Here is a 25100-nt window from a genome sequence, read left to right as displayed (position 1 = left end):
CTTTGTTGAGTTTCATTCTAAGAATGGTTGATAAACTTATGTTTTTAATTCTTCATAGTAAGTAGTGTTGGGTGATGTTAAGTCAAATTTAAAAAACAAAATATACTTTGGAGGAAAATAGTAGTGGTATTTTTACTATCATCCATATGAGGTAAAATAGTCAGAAATATTTATTTCACGTGTACCTTCAAAACTCTATAATATTTTAAGCATTATCTTCCTTTTTTAACTGGAATGAGTTGAAGAAAGGAAAGCATTGTATATTGAGGTTCCATATGGATTGTAAGGAAATGAATGAATTAGTGACACACAGTATTTGAACTAATGTGTTTTTCTCTCCAACGTACTGTATAATTTACAATTGTAGGCAAAACGTTGTTGTGTTGTTGCTGTTTTTTAAAATTATTTGATGGCATTCAATCTAATTTTCCCAAGAACCAGCTAAGCTTTACTGACATATTTGCAAATAGCAATAATTATTATGAACGCTGAAGGCAAAGATGGTGCTTGTGGGGCAAAGATTATGTACTGTAATGATGTTTGAAAGTTTCAGTTTTTAAACTGCCCCATGGCCTTTCTCAGCATCTTTTAACACCCTCAGGATCATGTACAGATAAAAGTAAACATTTTTAAAATAAGTTTACTGTCAAGTTTTTTTTGGTATGGTTTTGTGTTTTATAAGAAAAGTCTTGACTTCCAGATTCATTGAGGGGGAGGAAAAAAACACTGCTTTGCTTCTTCACTACCTGGAGATGATTTGAAATGAATATTATAAGGTTTCAATCTACTCTATTTCTTGATTTTACCAAACTTTTCTAAAGCATTTTGTTCCCTCAGTAAAGTCTCATGGCAGATCTTTTTGTTTTGATTGAGAATATTTACAAGTTTTTTAGAGAAAAAAAAAAAAAGAACATCACCAAAGTTGGTAAGCCAAAAATATCAACATCTTTCAGAGTTTTCATACTTAGGTATTTCAGTGACGAAATTTGCGGTTGAATTGGAGAATTAAAAAGGATGTCTGGAAATCAACTTCATTTGAAAACCTAGTTTAATTGTTTAATCTTTCCTTCTTCATAAAGTTTGGTTTTCAAATCAAAAATTTCCCCACTTTTTGTAGAATGCATATTAAATTTTATGAAGCTGCTTTGCATATCATTTTAATGCCTTCTTGAAAATGTTATTTTTCCAGAGCTCAAATTTTCAAAATTATGCCTAATATTAGCCATAATACAGAAACATTGGACATTCTCCTGGTTAACCTACATGCTCTAGGTGACCTTTGTTAGTTATTGTTATTCATGCTATACTTAATCAACTGTATTCTACATAAGGATTTAGTTAAGTGTTTGGAGAGATCCGTTACACTTCTAGGCTACTGGAGTAAGGTTTCTTGCCAATATGTAAGCATATGACTCTAAAACATTTGATTATTTTAGTTTAAAAATTCAGCTAATTTCTTTTAGACTTTATATAGTAGAAAAATGGAATCAATTTTTCTTTTGAAGAGTTCTGTTTTGTTTTTACCTCAGTGATCGGCTAATTTGTCTTTATGTAAACATGTCTGTGTGGTTTGGCATTATCCTTTTTGTTTTGATCCTACTCACACAGAGTAAGTGACCACATCATTGGGAAATAGGTGGCATAAGTCAGTGCCCACCGAATGCTCAGTGTGCTGTACAGACCACATTCAGTTCATTTGGGGTTCAGTCTCTATTTGAATTAGTATTCTTTTCAAAGATTTTAATTGGGAACATACAATTGTTTATTTATTTATTTGGTTGCACCGGGTCTTACTTGTGGCAGGCGGGCTCCTTAGTTGTGGCTCGCCAGCTCCTTAATTGGGGCATACGAACTCTTAGTTGCGGCACGCGTGTGGGATCTAGTTCCCTGACCAGGAATCAAACCTGGGCCCTCTGCATTGGGAGCACAGAGTCCCAACCACTGAACCACCAGGGAAGTCCCCATACAATTGTTCTTTACTCATATTATTCTTCTATAACATTGTCTTTTAAAAATATATATATATGGGGCTTCCCCGGTGGCACAGTGGTTGAGAGTCCGCCTGCCAATGCAGGAGACACGGGTTCGTGCCCCGGTCCAGGAAGATCCCACATGCCACGGAGTGGCTAGGCCCGTGAGCCATGGCCGCTGAGCCTATGCATCCGGAGCCTGTGCTCCGCAACGGGAGAGGCCACAACAGTGAGAGGCCCACGTACTGCAAAAAAAAACCAAAACAAAAAACAAAAATTATATATATGTTCTTTTTCAGATTCTTTTCCATTATAGGTTATTACAAGATATTGAGTATAGTTCCTTGTGCTATAAAGTAGGACCTTGTTGTTTATCTATTTTATGTATAGTAGTTTGTATCTGCTAATCCCAAACATCTAATTTATCCCTCCACCCACTTTTACCTTTTGGTAACCATAAGTTTGCTTCCTATGTCTGTGAGTCTATTTCTGTTTTGTAAATAAGTTCACTTGTATCATTTTTTTAGATTCCACATATAAGTGATATCATATGATATTTGTGTTTCTCTGTCTGACTTACTTCACTTAATATGATAATCTCTGATAAACATTGTCTTTAATAATTACTAAAAACAAAAAAAGAAACTAAGAAGTTATGACTGTCTCAATTAGATGACCAAACCCTTGGTTTCTTGGCAAACAAAAAAGTTTTACATTAATGCAACAAAAGGGAATGGAGATTACATTTTTAAGAGTTATGTAACACCACAAAAGAGCTTATCCTGGTTATTTGTGCACAGCTTATTAACCTGGGCTCCATGGGCCTAGGAATTCCATGCTCCCTTGTAATTGCCTGTGGAATTATCCATATGTGCATTTTTGTAGGAAGGCGGTCCATAGCTTCCACTAGATTATTAATATTCCTCAACCAGAAATGCTGAACTCTAAGAACACTGAAAGAAAACTAGTGACACATAGTTTGAGTTATACTTAAAAATTATATTTCTAAAGATGGAGCCACTCTCTGGTACTGCTGTGTTTATTGCTCTCTCTGAAAGCCCACTCCACTAATCTGACCACGTACACACTAGGTAGGATGGGTGCCTCTCAGGCATCCTGGCTGCATAGACGGACTTCCTTTTCCCCAGTGCAAGCTGCTAACTTAAGAACTTCCAGGGACATCGTATTTTTGAAGAAACCAGAGTTAGGAAACCAGAGTTTTCCTAAATTAACTTATTAGAAGTAGTATACAGAGTCACCTTTGTTCTTCGGTTCCTTGAGGTTTTGAGCACTCAGTCAAAACAAATCCACTTCAGTGATTTTGAAAAATGGGCAACTGAGAAAGAGGGTAGAGAGGGGCTAGGAAATGATGAATCTGGTTCCTCTTAGAAGAAAGGAAAGCAGAAAAGCATAGAGTTAAACATAAAGCAGAGTAGTTTGAAATAAGAGTGAACAAGAAGGTTATAAGATGTATGTCTTAGCAACAGAGTGAGGGAAGATTCTTTGGAGTATGGTTAGTGTATAGAGTAAGAGCGCTTGAGATGGTGAATGTGAACATACTTGGAAAAGAATTAAGGGTTATGTGAATATAAAGGACCAAAGGGCTAGTCATGTGAAAGGGAACGTGAAAAGAGAGGGCTGTAAATATCAACACACGAATAACATATTTAGGTAAAGGTGAATTATTGTCCAATCTTATGAGATCTTCTCCTCAGCCTTGTAGCAAGTACTTGTGAGTTGACAAAAGTAAGTGCAGATGTTCAAATCATAGGAAAGCCAAAGGGGTCCTTAAAACTCAGGTAGGTCCCACCCACCATCTTCCAGCTGAGGGAACAGTCGCTCAGCAGTTTCAGGACTTAGGGTTACAAGGCTAATCCGTAGCACAACCCAAGCTTCTGATTCCCAATTGAACGTCACTGTACTTATCTTTATCATATTCTGCTGTTTACGTAGGTTGACGGAGAGATTTTATCTATTTATTTTCAATTAATTTTTATTGGAGTATAGTTGATTTACAATGTTGTGTTAGTTTCTGCTGTACAGCAAAGTGAATTTTGCTGTACAGAGTATTGAGATTATTGAATATTGAGTAGAGTTCCCTGTGCTATACAGTAGGTTCTTATTAGTTATCTATTTTATATATAGTAGTGTGCATATGTCCATCCCAGTCTCCGAATTTATCCATCCCGCCCTCTTTCCCTCTTGGGATGTAGGTTGAAGGGAAGATTTTAAAAGCTGGTCATTTTCCTTGTCTTATTGTTTGTCTATAAAATGTTTCTCCAAAACAGAAAAAAGAAATATTTAAATGACATGTTACAGAATAAGATACGTATTGCATTAATGCTTCATTCTCCCACAGAGTTCACTGTTCTGTGTTGTTTTGTGTCAAGAATACCTGACTCCTACCGCCAGCAGGTCACTTCCCACATTGTAGTGTTTTTTCTACTTTGTCTCCTTCTCCAGATTCAAGTTCCTTGAAAGCACCAGAGGTTGTTTTCATCTTAGTATCTACTTGCCAAATATGGCCCTTGTCACCTAGTGTGCGCTCAGTGAATGTGTGTTAATTTGAATGTCTTTTTATGCTGTGAAGAAAAATTGGGTGTCTAAATCTATCACTATTTCTAGTCCTTAAAGCACTTTGTTATTGTTACACATTTCCAGTGAGATGTAAACAAACAGTTTGAGAAAGGACAAATAAGGGGTTTAGGCAAATTAGGGTAGATTAGGAAGCAACAAAAAAGGTTCAGCTAAAGTTAAATGAAACAGCAGGGGGCCAAATGATGCTTTACAGATAGAATATTGTAGGTCATTAGAGCTTCATAGGCAAATGTTTTCAGTTTAAGGGCTATAAAATAATTTTTTTTTTTTTTTTTTTTTTTTTTTTTTTTGTGCTGTACGCGGGCCTCTCACTGTTGTGGCCTCTCTCGTTGCGGAGCACAGGCTCCGGACGCGCAGGCTCAGCGACCATGGTTCACGGGCCCAGCCGCTCCGCGGCGTGTGGGATCTTCCCGGACCCGGGCACGAACCCGCGTCCCCTGCATCGGCAGGCGGACTCTCAACCACTGCGCCACCAGGGAAGCCCTGTAAAATAAATTTAACTGCAATTTCCTCACTTAAAAAAATTCCTCTTAAAGGAACAAAAAGAGAAAAATGGAGAAAGTACTGTTGATATTTGCTCGTGGGTTTTACTTTTTTTTTTTTCCTTAAGCTTGATTCAAAGCAGTCTTTTCACACTCAGTCTTCTTTCCATTTACAGAAATGACATTGACCCTTTGAAGACATTTTCTTGTCCAAACCATCATAGTTTATAAAATTAAAAGTCAAGTTGACAGTCTGTCTCAGCCCTCAGCCAGATCTTCCTTGACCATCGTTCTCAAGGGATGTGTGGGGAGGTGATTTTATTGCCATTTTGCAATAATTGTATACTCTGATTTCATTCTCTAGAGCTTTTGTTTCAAGCAAGAATGTGCTTGAACTTCAAAGGATTAAATGCATATGACTTACATATTCACCAGGCAGTCACAAGAAGACACTAGTGAAAGAAAAACAGCGGAGGGGAACTTGTTTCTACAATGTTGTAACAGTTGTACGTGAGAAGAAAAAGAAGAAAGATTGCTCACAAAGCTGGCATATGCCTCAAAGAACTTTTCTCCCCCTTTAGCCTCTTTCTGTAAGATTTTTAACTCTTTTCCCTTTGAGAGAGAATACCAAATACTTGCCCTTAAGTGTAGCAAATGCTTGATGAATTAATTGGAGTCAGAATCAGAATGAAGTGAAGAAAAAGATTCTTCTTCTTTGCTGTCATTATTGATTATAGAACCCCCTAGAGAGGAATCCACTGGACATCAGCTCTGGGCGTAGCAGCTGGCCTGGGGTTGTGAGAGACAAAAGAATGAAAGTTCCCTGCCCTCAAGGAGTTTAGAAGCTGCCTGGAAGACAAAATCAATATACTTGACACAATAAGTCATGTAAACCATCAAAGTTTAAGGAACTTCTCCAAGTTCAGGACTGTTCAAAGGAGCATTGAATCTGTGGGGTTTGTTATGGTGAGTGGAATATTAGGACATGAAGAATGTGTAGGATTGGGAATGTGAGATAGAGTCTTAGTTGTTTGGCTCTGCGTCTGTTTATTTGCCTGTTTATTTATTTAGGCATGGCCCTTACAGTTGAGAAGGGAGATGATGTGATTCAGACATAGGGATGAAAGAAAATTGACAAGATTTTGTTGAGAAGCAAGAAAATAAACTGAGTGCCTAATAATGACCATTCAGGAGAAAGTGGCAAAAAATAAGTAGATAGTTGAGACTATGGAAGGCTTTGGAAGCTGAGCAAAGTTTAGATTTGATGAGGCAGAAAATAAGAAGACACTAAAGCTTTTGAGTGTGAGAATGACATCACTGCAGAGGTGTTTTAGGGAAGCATGATGTAGCAGCCATGTGTCAGAGGGATCACGTTGGGGGGACCTAGAGGCAGAAGCTCCTTCAAGGTCAGTCACTGTGGTGGACACATTAGGGGGCTGTTACTGAGAGAATTGTAGGTAAATGGAAAAGTATGTGAGAAACAAATCCACAGAGCAAACTTACTGACTAAATACAAGCAATCAAAGAGTCAAAGATTTCACTATAAGTTCCCAAGCTTGGCTCAGACTTAAGTGGGCAGGGGGAGTGAAAAGCAGGGGTCTGATAGTGAGGCATGACCCTGCCCCCTTTCAAACATAACTCTTTAAACAACCAGTGCAAAGCAGAAATAATGTGTTTATAAGTTGTTGTTTTTTTTAACTAACAAAACATTGTCATTTTTCATCATGATTTTTTAGAGGCTTTTGTAGTTTAATGAAACCATGTTAGAGGCTATTTTATTTATAACATTTAGAGGCTATACTTATATTAGCCTGTTAATGTCATTTATGCTAAATAAGTATTGAAGAAATCTTTTATGGAATGTGGAACAATGTAAGTCCAGGACAGTTTTTTATCTGAATAAAAAAGATTGATTAAACTAAAATATCTAGAAATTGTTCTATTGTACTTCCATAAGGTGACTATCAGAGTTGCATATAGTAAGTATTCAATAAATACTCATTGAACCCATGAATGAAAACAAACCCAGAACTAGGTCATGAGGTGAACTGTACATAAGGTGGAATGAAACATTCATGGGAGTTGACATTTTTGTTGGAGATCCATCTGGAGAAGTTCGTTGGTTCCTATTTACAAGACTTTTAGCAAGACAGGATTGCCACTGTGTGTTTGCAGAAGGAAGGAAAACAAAGTGCCCCAACACCAATCCATAAATACCCTGCAACCCTTTCAGGGACACCACAGAGGAGACGGGGTGTGGGGGGTGGGAGAGGGTTGAATTGGAACAAATGAAAATTGATTCCATTTGGCTTTGCCCTGTTACATTCTAATTTTGTGACTATAAAGAGATACTTCTCAACAATTCATAGTGTAGCTGCAAAAAAGCAGACACAGATCTGCAAATTAGAGGTCTGTTTTCTTTATTCTGGAAAGAGTTCTAGAGTATTTGGGGCGATAGAGTTCTGTTGCCTCTTGAGGACAGATTGTGAAGATCAGGGTAAAGAAATGTATAATGTATAGAAAAGCTAGAAAATATTAGCCATAAAAAAGATGAAATTCATTCCCGTATTACTTATTTTATTGGGTCAAACATATATGGCTATCCTTTCTACATCCTTAAAAATATCAATGTTAAAAATCCTCAAAAGGGAATTCTACATTTGGCTCAAATTACTTACCACATTAAAGATGTTTTCATTTATAGTTTGTAGAAGTGAGATAAAAGAAAAAGTTACTTTTTATTTTTTTACCACGAGATTCCTCCCCCTCCTTCCCCCAACATACCTTTTATTTTTTTAAGGTGACCATATTTATGGCTTTTTGTTTATTTTGCCCCTTCGTGTATTTGAATTCTGGTCATCATTTGTGAATTGTCCACATGTATTAAAGTTCACTTTTCCTGTTTGCCATTATCATGTATTTTAGAATAGCGATATCTTTAAATTTTTGCAGAATTATTTTTTGGTTTGTTTTAATCATAAGATGTTTACGATAATTTGGTTTTAGTTTATACATCACCTTTTCCATTAGTAATGATCATGAGTTACTTCATCTACTTAGCCATGACAACAAACTTAATGGACCAAGTCATCATACATTTCTGAGATATTTTCATCACCTTGTACCAAAATCCTAAAATTCATCTGCTATGTGCATCACATGTAAGTTTTTTTGATCAAACTTAGAAAGATTATGAAAAATACAGTGTGATAGTATTGCCATAAAACTTAATCTAAGCATTTAATAGGAGACCGTTTATGTTCTGCAAGGTTTTCATTTTTGTTGATAATAATTTTATTGCTTACATGGCCTCCATAGTATCTACAAGGAAAAAGTAGTGGTCCTGGCTCATAGCTAGATAGGATTACTGGTCAAATCTTTACTCAGCAAAAATGGTTTCTGTCATCGGGTATCACAAAAAAGGACAATAGGAATATTTTATGTGCTAAAACAAAATGGCTTTTGCTATCTGGCCCTCTTTTCTAGTCCCTGTTTTACAACATTCTCATTCATTTTGACACCTCTTTACTCTCCTCTGTAACTTTGTACTCCCCCAACTCTCATCCCCAACTTTTGTCATGATCGTGACAGCCTCCAGCTTCTATGAGGTTAAGTTCTAACCTAACTTCCACTGACTTGCGTGATCATTTGACTTCTATCCCCGTTCACACTTGCTTCAGAAATCCACACCCATCTGGATGCTATGAGATCCATCATCTGACACTTGTCACTGCCTCACTGTCTTCTGCATCATTAATTTTCCCTCACCACTAGCTCATCACCATCCTCATACTGACATTCTCTACATCACTCTACATTAAAACAAAAACAAAAACAAAAACCCTCCCATGTGGGCTTCCTTGGTGGCGCAGTGGTTGAGAGTCCACCTGCCGATGCAGGGGACACGGGTTCGCTCCCCGGTCCGGGAAGATCCCACGTGCCGCGGAGCGGCTGGGCCCGTGAGCCATGGCAGCTGAGCCTGCGCGTCTGGAGCCTGTGCTCCGCAGCGGGAGAGGCCACAACGGTGAGAGGGCCAAGTACCGCAAAAAAAAAAAAAAAAAAAAAAAACCCACAAAAAAACCCTCCCATGATGCCCCAGCCACCTCCGCATGCTGTCCCATTTCTCTGATCCTTTTTACAGCAAAACGCCTCAGAGAATCATCTGCTCTTGACTCCTCCAATTCATCCATCTTCATTCTCTCTTATACCCACGTTCAGGGGGCATTTGCCTTCACCACTCCTCAAAAGAAGCTCTGGTCAAAGGCTCTAAGCACCCATTCTTCGGCGAACATCATGGTCAATTCCTAATTCTCATCTGACCAACCAGCAACTTTTAACAAGTTCACCTCTCCCTTCTTTTTGAAATGGCTCTTTCATGAGGCTTCCATACCCCATTCTCTCTGGATCTTCTACTGCATGGACTGGTCTTGCTCAGTCTTCTTCACTGGTTTCCTCTTATTTGAGGAGGGGATAGTGTGACTATTCCACCCCCGTTCAGGCAATAAAGTGGCAGCATTCCTATAGGAATTTAAAAACAGTAATAAAACTGACTAAAGTTTAGCCTGCTTGATGATTATTTTTACCACACACTGGCAATTCTAAACAATGTCAAGGATAAAGTGCTTTGCCCTGCTGGAGTGGACTGCTCACAGCATCCCCTCCTTTGATGTGTCCTGTGTAAGAGTGTATCCTGGGTTCAGTCATGTACCCTCATGTATCCTCTAGGTGATATTATTCAATCTCATCTCAAGGACTTAAATGAGCATCTATATGTTGACCTCTTCCTACCTTCCTCCCTCCTTCCCTTCCTTCCTACATCTCCTTCTCCTTTTCTTTCTCTCTTTCCCTCGCCCTCTCCTCTCTGCCCCCACTGCCACACTTACCTACTTGACACCTTTACTTAGGTATATAAACAAAGCATCTCAAACCAAACATTTTCCAAATTACTGATTCCAAACCTTCTCCTCGCTCCCAACTTGTTCCACCTGCACTTTTCCTCATCTCAGTAAACAGGCTCTCCATTCCTCTAATTTCTTGGGCAAAAAAACATTGGAATCATCTTTGATCCGTCGTCTTCTGTCACTTTCCTCATCAGACCCATCAGCAAGTTCTATCTACTCCTTCTATGAAGTATGTACCATCCCTCTACTGCCTCTTTCACCATCATCTCTCACAATATCACCAGGGCCTTATTTTACTTCTCTGTGTAACTTTATGCTGTGCCTCAAACCTCTGGAAAGTTCTTTTCCTTTGGTCACTGTTTTACTGATCACTCCAGGGTCTTGTGACTACCTCTTTGTTCTCCATCATCATCTTTTGTATTCTTTCAGTAATCTTCAAGCCACTTGCTTCTTAATTTTCCTTCCTTAGGGTTCTGTCCTCAGCTGTCCTCTTCTGTATGCTATGTGTTCTTCCTCAGGAGTGCCATCTACTCACTAGTATTAGTTATGACTTCTTCCAAATGATTTTCAACTCAGACTTCTCTTCCAGAATCTAGTTTCAGAAACTTAAATGTTTACTCATCAGCTCTCCTCTAATTCATGTCCAAAATTGAGCTCATCATCTTTTCTCTTACCCCAATCTTGGATGTTTTAACGTTCCTTTTCTCCCCAATAGAATCACTATTCTTCCTTTAATCCATGATTTCTTCTAGAAGGTAATAGATGGAAGTACAATGAATGTTCCAGTGTCCTTTTTTTTTTTTTAAAACAACCGAACTCTTCCTCCTCCATTCCATCCCCTGCATAGCATCCCAAAGATGCAAATATGATCATGGCATCTCCTGCTTAAAACACTCACTTTGCCCAGATCAAGGGACCCTTTGCAATACTTGCATCCAGACAAAGAAGAAAAAAATTGGCTGTGTCTCAGAAACCATTTTTTCTGCCACTAATACAGTCCAAAGAAACAATGTGCCAAATCTCATCAATCTGCTCATTAATGAGTGATTTATTAAATAAACATTTCATGGGTACGCATAAGTATTGTCTTGAAAATTCATAGCAGGTTCCAATAGTACATTTTTCCTTCTTGGCTTCAGCCTAGCCTTTCTAATCTTCCTTTTCTGGGACTATGCATACTTTCACTAACTTTCCTTCTCCAGATTTATTTTACTTATGTTTGTATCCATCATTGCCCAGGTCAATTCTTGTAAGTATAATTTGGGCTATAGGATTATATAAATTTGACCTTTCCTAATGTGGTGAAATGTAGAAAACTCTGAACAGTAATAACCCGAGGATTATTTACTTATAATTTAGGGAACTTCTCCATCTTAGGTTATTGATAAATTTATTTCAACAATTACAGTGTTGATAAAAAGAATTGATTTAGTCATCTGAGGATTTTCTTTTATGGCCATGTATAATTCACAAAATAAATAAGCCTGCACATGGGAAGCAATCATTTCCCCCATATATATAACTGTATAGGATCGTTTATTATAAGTAGTAGTGGTGCCTTCCATGTCGGCGTATTTAAGACGTTCAATATTTAGAAAGTGTAGTACAAAGATTGTATTTCCCTGTCTTGCATGATCACCTGGAGGTGATGATAACAAGTTCTACTTCATCCTTACGGTGACTTTGTGAGGCAAGCAGAACAGACCACTTTATCCTCACTTTATAATAGGAAGACTGGCTCCAAAATGCTAATAGATCAGTTTAAATCTACATGGATTGAAGCAGAGTTTTAATTCTTATTTTTTTACCTTTCTCACTTAACTTGGCTTTGTGAAAGCTCTAACGTACTGTCTTCGGTTCATTAGGGATTGCTTCGGAGAAAAAAAATAAATGTTTTGTGCTTTGATGATGTTCTCAGTAGGTCATATGATTTAGGTGACTGCAGTGTAAGGAATAGTCTAGAAAATTACTTGACCCAATGTTTGTGTATAAATGGAGATTTTTTGATTTTTGGAGAATGCCACATTTGCAGACCTGTATTCTGAGATTTGACTTCTGGTTGAGTTTTTCTCTTAATATTATACTGATGGTGGGAGTTTGGAATTGGGGAGGGGAGGATCCCTCTCTTGCTAGGGAAAACCTAGGGCTGACTTGTCCATCACCACAACTCCTTTGAGTTCATCTCCTTCATTATACCTTTTGTAAATGGCCAAACTACTGTGAACTGAACAGTCTTTACAATGTGGTTCACATACCACTTTTATTGCAGCATATGTAAAATTTGCTTAGGGATAAAAAAAAAAAAAAGAACTTACAAACTATGCTGCTTAGGAAACCAATGTTTAGCCTTGTTAACATTTGCTATTTCTAAAATATCTACACAAATAATAGTGATCTTTTAAAGGCTTAAAACACTTAACTGATGGACAGAGAGTCCATTACATATAACTATAATCTAAAATGTCAATATACCAAATTGATGTAGTCTCTTCTTTGAATAACTTCTGTTCAGCAGTGTGGACCAAGCCAGAGAAGAATCATCTGTGAACACATCTACTAATTACTCAGTACTAGATGCTTTATATATTTATTAACATTACTTCTTATTATCCCCTGAAATCTGGGTATTTTTGTTTCCATTTTCACATATAGGATCCTGAATTTCAGGGAAGCTAAGTAACTTGCTTCTTCAAGTAGTTAGAAAGTGGTGGAGCTGGGATTCAAGCCTGAGTGTGTTTGTTTCTTAAGTCCATGGTTGTTTTTTTTGTTTTTTGTTTTTTTGTTTTTCCCTAGCACAAACATATACATAGGAGTAGTCAATATTCTTCAAATGAAATTGTTTTTGAACAACATAGGCTTCTAAGGGCCACTTAGCTATAGCAGAAGTGGGCTATTTTTATGTTACTGATGTCTTATCTTTTATCTTTGCTCAAAATTTCAAGGAAACAGAATGACTCTCAAATAGTTTTTTAAAAAATGACTATTATTTCAACACAGGGTTACTTTCTCTGGTTCTCCACAGCCAGAGTGAATGATGGTTTCATGGATAATGGTTCCAAAGAAGCATGCCCAAGTAACTCATTGAATATGATTGAAGTAAAATCTTGGGAATGATGAAATCATTGCAGATTATCATTGCAGAGTCCAGAAAACATTTTTTTAAGTTGTGAAACTGATTCAACTCTAGTATTGTTGCAGTAATTTTAAAACAATGCAGTCTTTGAGGGAAGCACCTATCATTACAGAAGTCTTTGAGGTGAAAGTGTGAGAGAAGTTGTAGAAATTTCTAAGAACCAAATAATGACTGAGATAAAGGAATGCAACTTCCCTTAGAGTAAACGATACCCTTGTAAGGGGTCTTTGATAGAGTTAAAGGAAATTGTGATAAAGATGCCCTGCTGACTAAACATTTATTTTCTTTTCTATTTTAAAAAATAACTTTGCAAGGCTTTTAACCTAATATGAGGCTATTCAGAAAACTTGGCAACTGTGGAGTAGAAAGTAAAGGATGAAAAACTAGCTATGAGATAGAAAACGAAGTGTTGAAATAAGTAGGCAGTGTTCCACATGTTCCTACTGGGTAGGCTAGGGATCCGTGTGTGGACAAGACGTGTCCCTGTGTTAATGAGAAACCTAGCCAAGCCAGCATAGTATGCTAAGGAATGAAAATCGTTTTAGACAATATAAAGAGAGATTGTCACAAATCCTATAAGGACTCGCGTCTAGATAACTGGGCAACTGGTTGATAGATGGGAATGTGCTATTATCCCTAAATTATACGAGAAGTTCAATCTTTTCCTTTCAAAATAATCAAATAAAATAGAATCTTATATGGAGAGATGTATTAGGCATTAGTAAATTTAAGAAAAAATATTTCAGTAACAGCACTTTAAAATGTGAGACCTTAAGAAGATGTATGAGTAATTTATTGAAACTAATTGATATCAGGAACTTATTAAATTCTTTTAGGTCCCATTACACTGAGGTCATAGATGATTCAAGAAGCAGAAAGAAGTGATCATACATTCCTGGCCGGGAGGCCCCAGGAGATACTACTGCCTTACTATATAAAAATAACTTCTGGGTAAAACCAGACAGGGCAGGGCAAAGGAGCTTTACTTTTTCAGAAAGTAAAAAATTACAAATCCAGCCCCATTCAGGTAATTGACACTGGAACATCCAATGCACTTCAATCTATTACTGCCTAGAAGAACTAATTTAAGAGAAAGCACTGCAGATCAACAATGATGATGTTGCTTGGTTACTCAAAACCATTTGGTAACATGCTGAGTTGCTTAGCTTTTTTAGAAGCACACTCTTTGTATCCACATAGGAAAAGGATGGAGAAGACCACTTGAAACCATTTTTAATTGCAAACTTGCTTCAACTGGAAACAGGCTTCTCTTTTGCAACACACAAGCAAGTCCAGAGGTTTTTATTAAAATGTGAACTACCACGGTAGTAATAAATGTTGAATTTGATGTGCTCTTCTAAATATTGATCTTGTTATGGTGAATCTGCTTTGAAGGGGTTTGAGCTGTTTTTTTAGGAGGTAGGAAACTCGAAGTTTTTAGGCTTCCTGGCCCAGGAGTCCTGGGGGCTGGCTGGAGGCACCCCTGTCCAGGGGAGAGTCCAGAGCTTTGGAATCAGACTTACTCAGTTGAAATCCTACCTTCTGCCACTCTGTGCCTTTGGACAAACGTCTGAGCTTTGATATCTCATCTCTTCCGTAAAAGCAATGGCTTTTCTGTGACAGATTTACTGTGAGGATGGAGTAAGGAAATGCATGTTACGTGCTTAGCACCTAACAGGTTTCCAACAAGTATTCACTTATTATTTTGAAACTAGAGAGCTGCAAGTATCTTCTCTGTATTCCCAGTCTATAAGATACCTTTTACAATGAGTCACAGAGCTGAGGTAGAGAGAGGAGGGACTTCAAAAAATTGGGGGAGGAGCTAGAAGGGCTGTTGAAATTTGTGGATTCTCTTTCAGAATTTGGTCTTATTCTCCAATTATAAAATAAGAATAGGCATATATATATATATATATTTTTAATGGATGAAAGTAAAGTGGAACTCAAAATGTTATCTAGGACCTAGGACTACAGAAAATGTTTTTCTTTCTCTTTATTACTTTAGACCAATTAGCTTAATATTTACTCTGTTTGGTGGTGTATTTTTTATTTTATGTGCTAAACATTTTACTAAAAATAGTGATGCACTTGATTATTTAATGCATTAACATATCAATGGGAGGGGTTGAGACATGGACGTTTTGTAAGCAAATACTATCTTAGTACTATACTTAGCAACTTAAACATTCAACCATTATTTTAAAAATTCCAACTTCCACTGAACTTGTGCCAAACGCTTCCTAGATTTGCTGATAAGAATATAAAAAGCACGGGGCTGCTGCAATAATCAAGTGCAGATTAGATTAGATTTATTCCCAAATGACAGCAATCTTAAACTTAGAATTCTCTGTTTGTGTATCTAGACTGCTTTAAAAAATTAAAAATTCCAGATCTTGCCCTGATCATTAGATTTGTATGGATTATATAGTTTTTTTAAAGTATTATTCCAATTTGCAGGAAAAAAAAAAAATCAAGATTTGCCAGATAAGAACTTGATGACTTTTGAACTAAGATTGAATGCCTGAAAGTTATCAGTTAACTTACAGAATAAATATTATTCAAACAAGGGAAGGAAAAAAGGAGTAGTGAGGTGGACAAGCTTATGAGTAGGTGTGGCAGGACAAAAAAAGAGAGAGAGTGGTGGGGGCTTTCATTCTCATAATTAAAAGGAGTAAGAACCCTAAAAATTTAGGTTTGTTTGTTTGTTTGCGGTACGCGGGCCTCTCACCGCTGCGGCCTCTCCCGTTGCGGAGCACAGGCTCCGGACGCGCAGGCTCAGCGGCCATGGCTCACGGGCCCAGCCACTCCGCGGCATGTGGGATCCTCCCAGACCGGGGCACGAACACGTGTACCCTGCATCAGCAGGCGGACTCTCAACCACTGCGCCACCAGGGAAGCCCAAAATTTAGGTTTTAAGCATTGTCTCTGGAGATGTAACCATTTGGTTTGGGGTAAGGGAAAAGGTGATTAGCAGAACTCAGGTCAAATGAGAAAAAAGGGAAATGAGAAATAATTACAGAATCAGAAAGAAAGCCACTTTTAGGATTTAAAAAATATGGTTCAGTATATCATTGTGGTTAAGAGAGCTATTCCTGAATAAAGCTATATGGGTTCGAATCATAGCTCCGCCTCTTGCTTGAGGTGTCCTAACGCATATAAAGAGCATCAGTCAGTTCCTGGCATAAAGCAAATGCTGTAAAATGGTGGTAGTGATGGTGATTGTGCTAATTAATATACTATTCCTCAGAAAATGCAGCAATTACTCCCACCTTGTGTTAATAAAAATAATTTGGTATCATTTTCAAATGTGTGATCATCACAAAATTGACAGAATAGAGTAGAATACTGAATGAATTATCAGTGGTCTTATTTTCTTTTAATAAATTTATTTATTTTATTTTTGGCTGCATTGGGTCTTCGTTGCTGCACGCAGGCTTTCTCTAGTTGCGGCAAGCAGGGGGTTACTCTTCATTGCGGTGCGCAGGCTTCTCATTGCGATATCTTCTCTTGTTGTGGAGCACGGGCTTTAGCCGCGCAGGCTTCAGTAGTTGTGGCACGTGGGCTCAGTAGTTGTGGCTTGCAGGCTCTACAGTGCAGGCTCAGTAGTTGTGGTGCATGGGCTTAGTTGCTCCACAGCATGTGGGATCTTCCCGGACCAGGGCTTGAACCCATGTCCCCTGTATTGGCAGGTGGGTTCTTAACCACTGCACCACCAGGGAAGTCCCAGTGGTCTTATTTTTAAATAGTATTAAATAAGAAAGATCAGGTGCTAGAGAACACAAGTTAGTAATCTAATTAAATCACCAGCAAGAGACAGATCATGTTAACAACAGTCAGATTTGTTATTACAGAGCAATTATTAAAGTGAAATATTGAAAGATGCTAAGTATCATTAGTAGGCTTTAAACATGTCATTTAACACAGGCAGAAAACTATAATCAGTTGATTTGATAAGTTAAAATCTCCTTTATTAAAATATTTATATCATTTGTATAAAGGAGGCACTATTGTTGAGGATCTAGAAAGAATTCTGTGGCATACTGCACTACATTCCTTTATAAAATTATTTGCACAAGTCACTCTCTTCGGAGTAGTCTCCAAGTGCCACATGATCTAATTTGTGAGATTAAATAACTGTTTTGGTTTTGACATTTTGCACATTTCCTTAAATCACTATTAAATGCAAGGATTTCAATGTGGCACCAAACTATTATTTGGTTACATTTTATATTCAAAGAATGTAATCTTTTATGAAATATCAGAAATTTCACAGGACTAGTGAAAAGTTGCTTTCTTCCCGCTTCCTTCCCACCCCTCTCCACATGCACACACTTAGTTTTCTGGCCTTTACAAAGGTAGGAAAACCTTTATAAGCTTCTAAATACTGTGGTATTAAAACTGGACACATCCAAAATTTCAGACTTTTTTACCATACTGACCTGGGTTTCATTTCAGGCTCTGTCAGTTTCAAACTTCGGGACCTGGGGCAAGTGACCTTAACATCTTGGAGCCTCCAGGCTTCTGATTTTTAAAATGAAGATTAAGCATTACCTCATGATTTTATTGTGAGGGTTACATGACTGTTTTTACACAAATAGTTTACCACAGTATCTGGCAGAGATACAAACTTAATAAGATGTCATTGTTTTCTTTTTATTTTCAGGAATCTTTAAAGAGTAGCAGTCATTTGGTCAAATTCACTTAGCTACTACTGATATCTATTTGAACAAGACTATTTAATACATTGAAGTGTGTGTGTGTGTGTGTGTGTGAAATGGTAAGGATTCTTTGATAAAATGGAATTGTTTTTTGCTAGAAAAGAGGGGAAGAAATGGTTTTACACGCACACGTTTATATATATATATATATATATATATATATATATATATATACACACACACATATATATGTAAGATGACTTCTCTGTTTTTGGTATAATTGAGGAAGCTTTGAATTTAGAGTTCTGAGGCTCTGGGAAGCTTTTATAAAATTCTCATCTTGAGATTCATCTGTTTCAGGATATGGGGTGTGGTTTAGTATTTTGAATAAAGGTATCCTAGGTGACTTTGATATGCCTCACTTTGTCCTAAGTTGAGAATCTCTTAAAATGAAAGCTCTCAAGGAACTCACAGTTTCTTGGGGAAATAGACATGAATCATATAAAAGTTATCACAATACATCAAAAGTACTGAGACATATGTATAAGCTAATTGTTAATGAAAGCACAGAGGAGGTGACACTTGCTTTAGGTATTGAGGGAAGAATGAGAGTTTAACAGGAGAAGAAAACAAGACATTCAAAATATAAAAGGAACAATATTGATCAAGGAATAAAGGTATGAGAGATTGCCAGGAGGAAGAAGTGGCCTTCTTGAGAGACATATTGATTGGACACGAATGTTGTGAGTTTTTGGAAGTTATTCCTTAATTTATAAGCAAAGACTGATGACAAATTCTTTTTTTCAAAACTAATTTAAGATATAGTTACAAGATAATTGTTTTTTTTTTTTGTTGTTGTTGTTTGGGAAAGGGCACTGGGTATTTATTATGATTGTATTGTTTTTAAATAGTTTACCATCAAAGGCCAAAGGTTTTGTATGTAGCAGGAAAAACAACTAGTGAAGGCAATAATAGTGCTTTGGTGTGCACTTCTATTTTAAAGGTTAATTATTTGTTTAATTAAAGCCCTCAGAATCAACCACAGATGCTATTGCCTAGAAATATTAGATAAACTTGAGTCTATTTAACAATGTAAGGATTGTGTGACAGCTTTTTTATCCTCTCAACGAGATACGGCGTTTTCTCATTTTAAAGACCATATCAGGGGCTTCCCTGGTGGCGCAGTGGTTGAGAGTCCGCCTGCTGATGCAGGGGACACGGGTTCGTGCCCCGGTCTGGGAAGATCCCACATGCCGCGGAGCAGCTGGGCCCGTAAGCCATGGCCGCTGAGCCTGCACGTCTGGAGCCTGTGCTCCGCAACGAGAGAGGCCACAACAGTGAGAGGCCCGCATACCGCAAAAAACAAACAAACAAAAAAAAGACCATATCATATTTTCCCTTTATTTGGATTATTTTCTCTTATGGTTGTTGATTATTTATGTAGTTATATCTGTATTCTACAAATGAGGGAATCAGGGCTTAAAGAGGTCAAGTAATATACTGAAAATCCAGTGCTAGGGTCATGATGTTTACTCAAGCAATTTTACTTTCTTGAATGATAGCTCTTGAGATATTATGAGATATTAGATTGGAAAGACATGGAATTCCAGAGATTGTTGTGGAGGCTATTGAAACTGTCAGGAAAGAGATGATGACAGAAGAATAGAGAAACAGACGTGACAAGAGACTTTGTAAAATGGAATCAACGCCATGTGTTGAGTCAGTAGAGAAAGAATACGGTGTGGAAAGTGATTTCTGAAGTCTAGTTGTTTTTTATAGATTTCCCTACGACAGGGAACCCAAAGGAAGAATGGAGCTAGGTGAAACCTATGATTTCTGTCTGGGGATAAGTTTAGCAAACAGCAAACATTGCCTGCACTTCTGCTCTGGAGCTCACCTAAAAGATCAGAATAAAGATGTGGATTTATTGATGACTTGGACATATTCTTCAGGTTTCTTCAAGTGCTTGTTTTTTGCTTTGGTCTCTCACATCAGCTACCATATATTGAGTATTTTTTTTCTTTTTTTTGGTACCTTGACAGAGAAGTAAAAGTATGCTCATAGTTTATGTAATGTGCCATTGTCATTACAACATGTAGGCTTGGCCAAATAACCAAGTGGGAAAAATCAGAATGAGCCTTTCTTGTTTCCATATTTTATCTGTATTATTAAATTCACTGTGTGCTGCTGATTATTGAGAATTAGATCTAATCTTGCCACTCCCTGGGCTCATTTTTCCAGCCACTAGGATGTAAGGTGTGCCAGAGATTCACCTGAGTTCTGCCTGAGGCTTATCTCTTTGAAAGCCAAATTTTGGGTTCTTGTGATACTGGCTGACACTGCAGAGCTGAACATGGCATGCTGATTACCTTTCACTCTGATGTCCTCTGCAGAAACTGCCTCTTTGGGAGCCAGGACCTGTGAGGATGATCTTACAGAGCAGCAGTTGAGAGCGACCTCAGGTAATTGGTCTTATTCTTGTCTGTCTTGAATGAGCTACATTTGTTACTCTCATAATTTATGTAATGAACTATCTCTGGAACTGCTCTAATTAGAACTGATCAGATCCCTCATACAAATAATTTAAATCCTATATAGAATATATCAATATTATATATAATAAATTAAATATTGGCTTGGCCAAAAAGTTCGTTCGGATTTTCTGCAAGAGCGGACGAAAACCCAAACGAACCTTTTGGCCAACCCAGTATATAATAAATAAATTAAATCAAATGTAGCCAATATTTGGATGCATATGTAAAGCAATTTCTTAAAGAACAGGTAACTTACGCTGGATAATTTCTCACATCTACATTTACACACAATGAAGTTTTACCTAAATGGTCAGTTTTACACAATGTATAAGTCAATAAGCTGGGTATTATTTTTCCCCAAGTCAAACAACCTGGATGGTGGAGTTAGTTTTGGTAATTGATGAGTTGATTGGATTTTTACTGCCCTGTCAATACAATCACTAGTTCCTGTGCTTTGCGTGCTTATGCGTGTGGTAAAAGAAGGAGACTCTGCCTTCTTAGCATTATATGCAGATAATTTAAGGGGAATTTCACCCATGTTGCTACAACACACCTCATTTATTTCTGCTGTATAAACATGATTCCAGTTTCCAGATTTATACAGTTGGAATAATAATGTGTTATACAGAATAACAAAAACATGATTATAAAAAGTCCTTCAGGGGCTTCCCTGGTGGTGCAGTGGTTGAGTCCGCCTGCCGATGCAGGGGACACGGGTTCATGTCCCGGTCAGGGAAGATCCCACATGCCGCAGAGCGGCTGGGCCCGTGAGCCATGGCCGCTGAGCCTGCCCGTCCGGAGCCTGTGCTCTGCAATGGGAGAGGTCACAGCAGTGAGAGGCCCGCGTACAGCAAAAAAAAGAAAAAAGAAAAAAAAAAAAAAAGTCCTTCACATTCATAATGGGGTATTGAAATACTTTTAAAAAATTGTAAATGAAACCATTCCTCCAATATAAACTCAGGACTTCCCTCTTAAAAAAGTCTTCAAAGTTAAGTTTACCTTCACCTATGTGTGTCTCATGAATACTTTTTTATTTATAAGTAATTATTTTTCACTTTATATATTATTTTTCCCTAGAAAACTAAAGAACATATTTAAGCTAAAGTAGCATAAACTCAGTTCTTCCTCTTCACTTCAAGCCAATCAAAAAATTGCATTAATGACTAGATTGAAAGTAATAGGGTAAAAATCAAGACCATGACAAAAATATTAGACTAAAAGGAGACCGCTCCCTCTCAATACATTTCTTTATTGTTTTGTAAAAAAAAGGACACCAAAATTTACATCTTCGGGCTTCCCTGGTGGTGCAGTGGTTGAAAGTCCACCTGCCGATGCAGGGGACACAGGTTCGTGCCCCGGTCCAGGAAGATCCCACATGCCGCAGAGTGGCTGGTCCTGTGAGCCATGGCCGCTGAGCCTGCGCATCCGGAGCCTGTGTTCTGCAACGGAAGAGGCCACAACAGTGAGAGGCCCGCATAACGCAAAAAACAAAAAACAAAACAAAACAAAACAAAATGTACATCTTCACTTCAACCTCTCTGAGAAGCTTTATATTTAGATATTCCCATGCCTTCTGAATATTTTCATAGGGATGTTCTACAGGGAAGTCAAATATAACATATTCCAAATTGAACTTCTCTTTTCTGCAAAACCATTTCTCCTTCTCTTTTAATTGATGACATCATACCATAGACCTAGTTACCCCAAGCAGGAAAACTAGGAATCACCAGTTTAACTCAAAATTGCCAGGAACTGTTGGGCATAGGTTATGAGTAAGGCAAATGAGTTCTCTCATTTTTAGACAATATTACTATACAAATAAATGTTATTTTCAGATTGCAACAAATGTGAAAAAAGAATTAAAAGAGGTAATGTGTAGAGCAGAGGTTCCCAAAGTGTGGGCCCCTTAAAAGCAGCATCAGCCCAATCTGGGAACTCGGAAGAATGCAGATTCTTAGGCACCATCCCAGACTTACTGAATTAGAAACACTGAGGATGGGGCCCAGCAGTCTGTGGTTTAACACGCCCTCCAGGTGACAGTGATTCCCACTAAAGTCTGAGGACCCCACCTGTGTGACAGGTGATGTACTACCTTAGAAGCAGTGGTCAGAGAAGTTCTCTGAGGAAATGCCAGGTGAGCTGAGTCCAAAATAATGAGAAGGACCCAATTAGGGGAAAGGCTTTACAGACAGAGGAGGGGAAGAAGTTGGTGATAGTCCGTGAAGAGAAAGAAGGCTGACCTGGAGAGAGATGAGTGAGTGGGGAGGAGAACAATGTAAGATGACGTCATAAAGGTAGGCAAGGCCTGATTATTTCAACCACAGTAAGGGGTTGTTATGTATGTTATTTTAAGCAAAGTAGGAAGCCATGGCAGGCCTCAAACAGGAGAATAGCTCGATTTTATTATATTAAGGTATGCAGAATAAATTGTGGGAAAGCAAGAGCAAGTCTTCCCCAGTTTTGAGACCATTGCAAGATACAGGTAAGTGACTAAGGGTACTGGCAATGGAAATGTAAAGAAATAGATGGATTTACTGTATGCCAAATACTTTGGAATTGGAATTAATGGGACTTGCCAATGGATTGTGTACATAAGAGAAGGAAAGAAAGAAGTCAGTGATGACTCTTGCTTTTTGTGAATGTTGGTACCATTAACTGAGGTGGTGGAGACTGGGGAGAAACAAAGTGAAGTATGTTGAAGGGGGATTAGGAGCTCTGATTTGGGCATATTAAGTTTGATATGCCTTCCAGACATCCAAATGGAGATATAAAATTTAAAGCAATGGATCTGGATGAAATCATCTAGGGAAATCATTATTTTTCCTCAAATCAGACATTCTTTGTAGATAAGAGAATAGGGCTTAGGACAAATGCTGGAGACACTCCAATATTTAGATTTTTAATGGAGGAGGCCCCAGCAAAGGGGAATAAGGGGGAACTTTCAGAGGGGTACGACGAAAATCACAATAGTCTCATGCCAAGAAATTCAAGAAAGGGATGTTTTTCAAGGAGAAAGGAGTAGTAACATCTATTGAGCAAAGTTAAGTAAGATGCAAACAGAAAAGTGGCCATTGGATTTCACAGCATGGAAGTCATTGGTGGCTTTGAGAAGAGGAATGGATGTGAAGCCAGGCTGGAAAGGGTTGAATAATGAATGTGATTTAGTAGAGAGAGAAGATGTGAAGCAAAAAACAAACCAGACCAAAACCAAACCAAACCAAACAAATACTCCTTTTAGGTTTTATTGAAGGGGAATAGAGGAATGGGATAGAGTCTGGACTTCTCCTTTTCTTCCCCATTTTGCTTCCCAAATGGAACTCAGTGTTCCAACTAACAAGTATTGCCTGCCTTCTATAATTCCAGGCACTAATCCTGGTGCTTCTGGCACAGTGACAAATAAGACAATCACTGTTTTCAATAAATGTGTACCTATTAGAGAAAGTAGGTAATACGCAGATAATTTCCACATACTACGGTAAGTTGTTTGACACCAGTGCACAAGAAAAAGAAAAAGAAATTTATCCAGAAACATTACTCCTAGTTCAATATTCAGGGAAGATTTTTTTGAGAAATAAGCAATTAATAATGATACAGTTAGCATTTTTTTAATACTTATTTTGTGTTTTGCTCTGTGCTGACTGATTTTTATACATTATAACAAATCCATGAGGTGGGTATTATTAACTCCAGCTTTACGTATGATGAAACTGATATTTCCCAAGCTAGGCTTAAAGGAAAGATGGGAATTATACAGTGGAGAAAAGTTGTTCTAGATAAGAGAAAGAAACAGAGTGGTGTGTCTTATAGGAAGGAAGAGAGCATTAATGACTATTGCGTGTGTCTAAACAGTGGTGCACAAAATGTGGTCCTTGGACCAAAAGCTTTAGCATCACCTGGGAACTTAGAGATGTAAATTCTCAGGCCTTACTCTAAACCTACCAAGTCAGAAGTTCTAGGGATAGAGCCCAGCAATCTGTGGTTTAACAAGTCTTCCAGGTGGTTCTGGTGCCGTAAAATTTGAGAACACTGTACTTGAGAGTTAAATGCTAGGTAGGAAGTGAAGAAAGATGAGACCAGATTGGTAGACAAGGACCGGCTATTCTTGCCCTGTACAGAAGATTGAGCTTTTTCTTTATGTGATGGCAGTCACTGAAAGATTTTAAGTAGAGAAGTCAAATTTAAGTAAATCATATAAAGGATAAATTTGGAGGGAGTGGGGACTGGACAGGGAGACAATGAAGGGGCCCAGGAAGGAATTCTTGTAAGCCAAGTATCTAGAATAGATGCTCCATAAAAAAAACTACAGATGTTTGAGTCACTAACCTCTGCTTCCTCTTTACACGGGCTTAAAAAGCATGTGGTGTTTTCCTTAGAAGAGTCAGAGGGTTTCCAAACCCAAGTATAATAAAGCAATGGGAACCAAGCAAAACTGGTGTTCAGATCAGAGGCATGTCACTGAAGCCGATTTGCTTCGAAATTATATAATTTTGTAGAATAAATTGATAGTGATTTTCCAATCATTTTTTATTATTCAAAGGAAAATAAGCTACTCATTCAAAAACTTTTCTTTTAAACATAGTTTATGTGTAACTTATAAGATCATCATTTTAGTATGATAAAAATGCTAGGGGAAGTTAACTGTACTGTACTTTTATAGTATATATGACTATAGTATTATTTTGTCTTCTTCCTATTATTTTGAAACGTTTTAAAATAAAAATGTTTTATCATTTATCTGAAAATTGGGAAGTTCTATACCCTAATGTGCATTTAAGCATAACTACATTCATATCATAAAGTTTAACATGTGAATAGTATAGTTTT

At 37.7% G+C, this 25100-nt stretch overlaps 1 protein-coding gene across 2 annotated transcripts in view; it reads left to right on the top strand.

Moving 5' to 3' along the window:
• ZFHX4 (zinc finger homeobox 4) overlaps positions 1–25100 on the top strand; it is a gene marked incomplete at its 5' end in the record, with an annotated part of 158929 nt that overhangs the window by 105848 nt on the left and 27981 nt on the right. For both annotated transcript variants that reach the window (XM_082674627.1, XM_082674626.1), the window contains one exon: positions 20136–20204. In XM_082674627.1, coding sequence (XP_082530753.1) covers positions 20136–20204 — 69 coding nt within the window. The remainder of the gene's footprint in view (positions 1–20135; positions 20205–25100) is intronic.

Source organism: Grampus griseus (genome assembly GCF_964374135.1).
Source record: "Grampus griseus genome assembly, chromosome: 17".
NCBI classification, from domain to species: Eukaryota; Metazoa; Chordata; class Mammalia; order Artiodactyla; family Delphinidae; genus Grampus; species Grampus griseus.
This window is presented reverse-complemented; position numbering and strand designations above follow the sequence as displayed.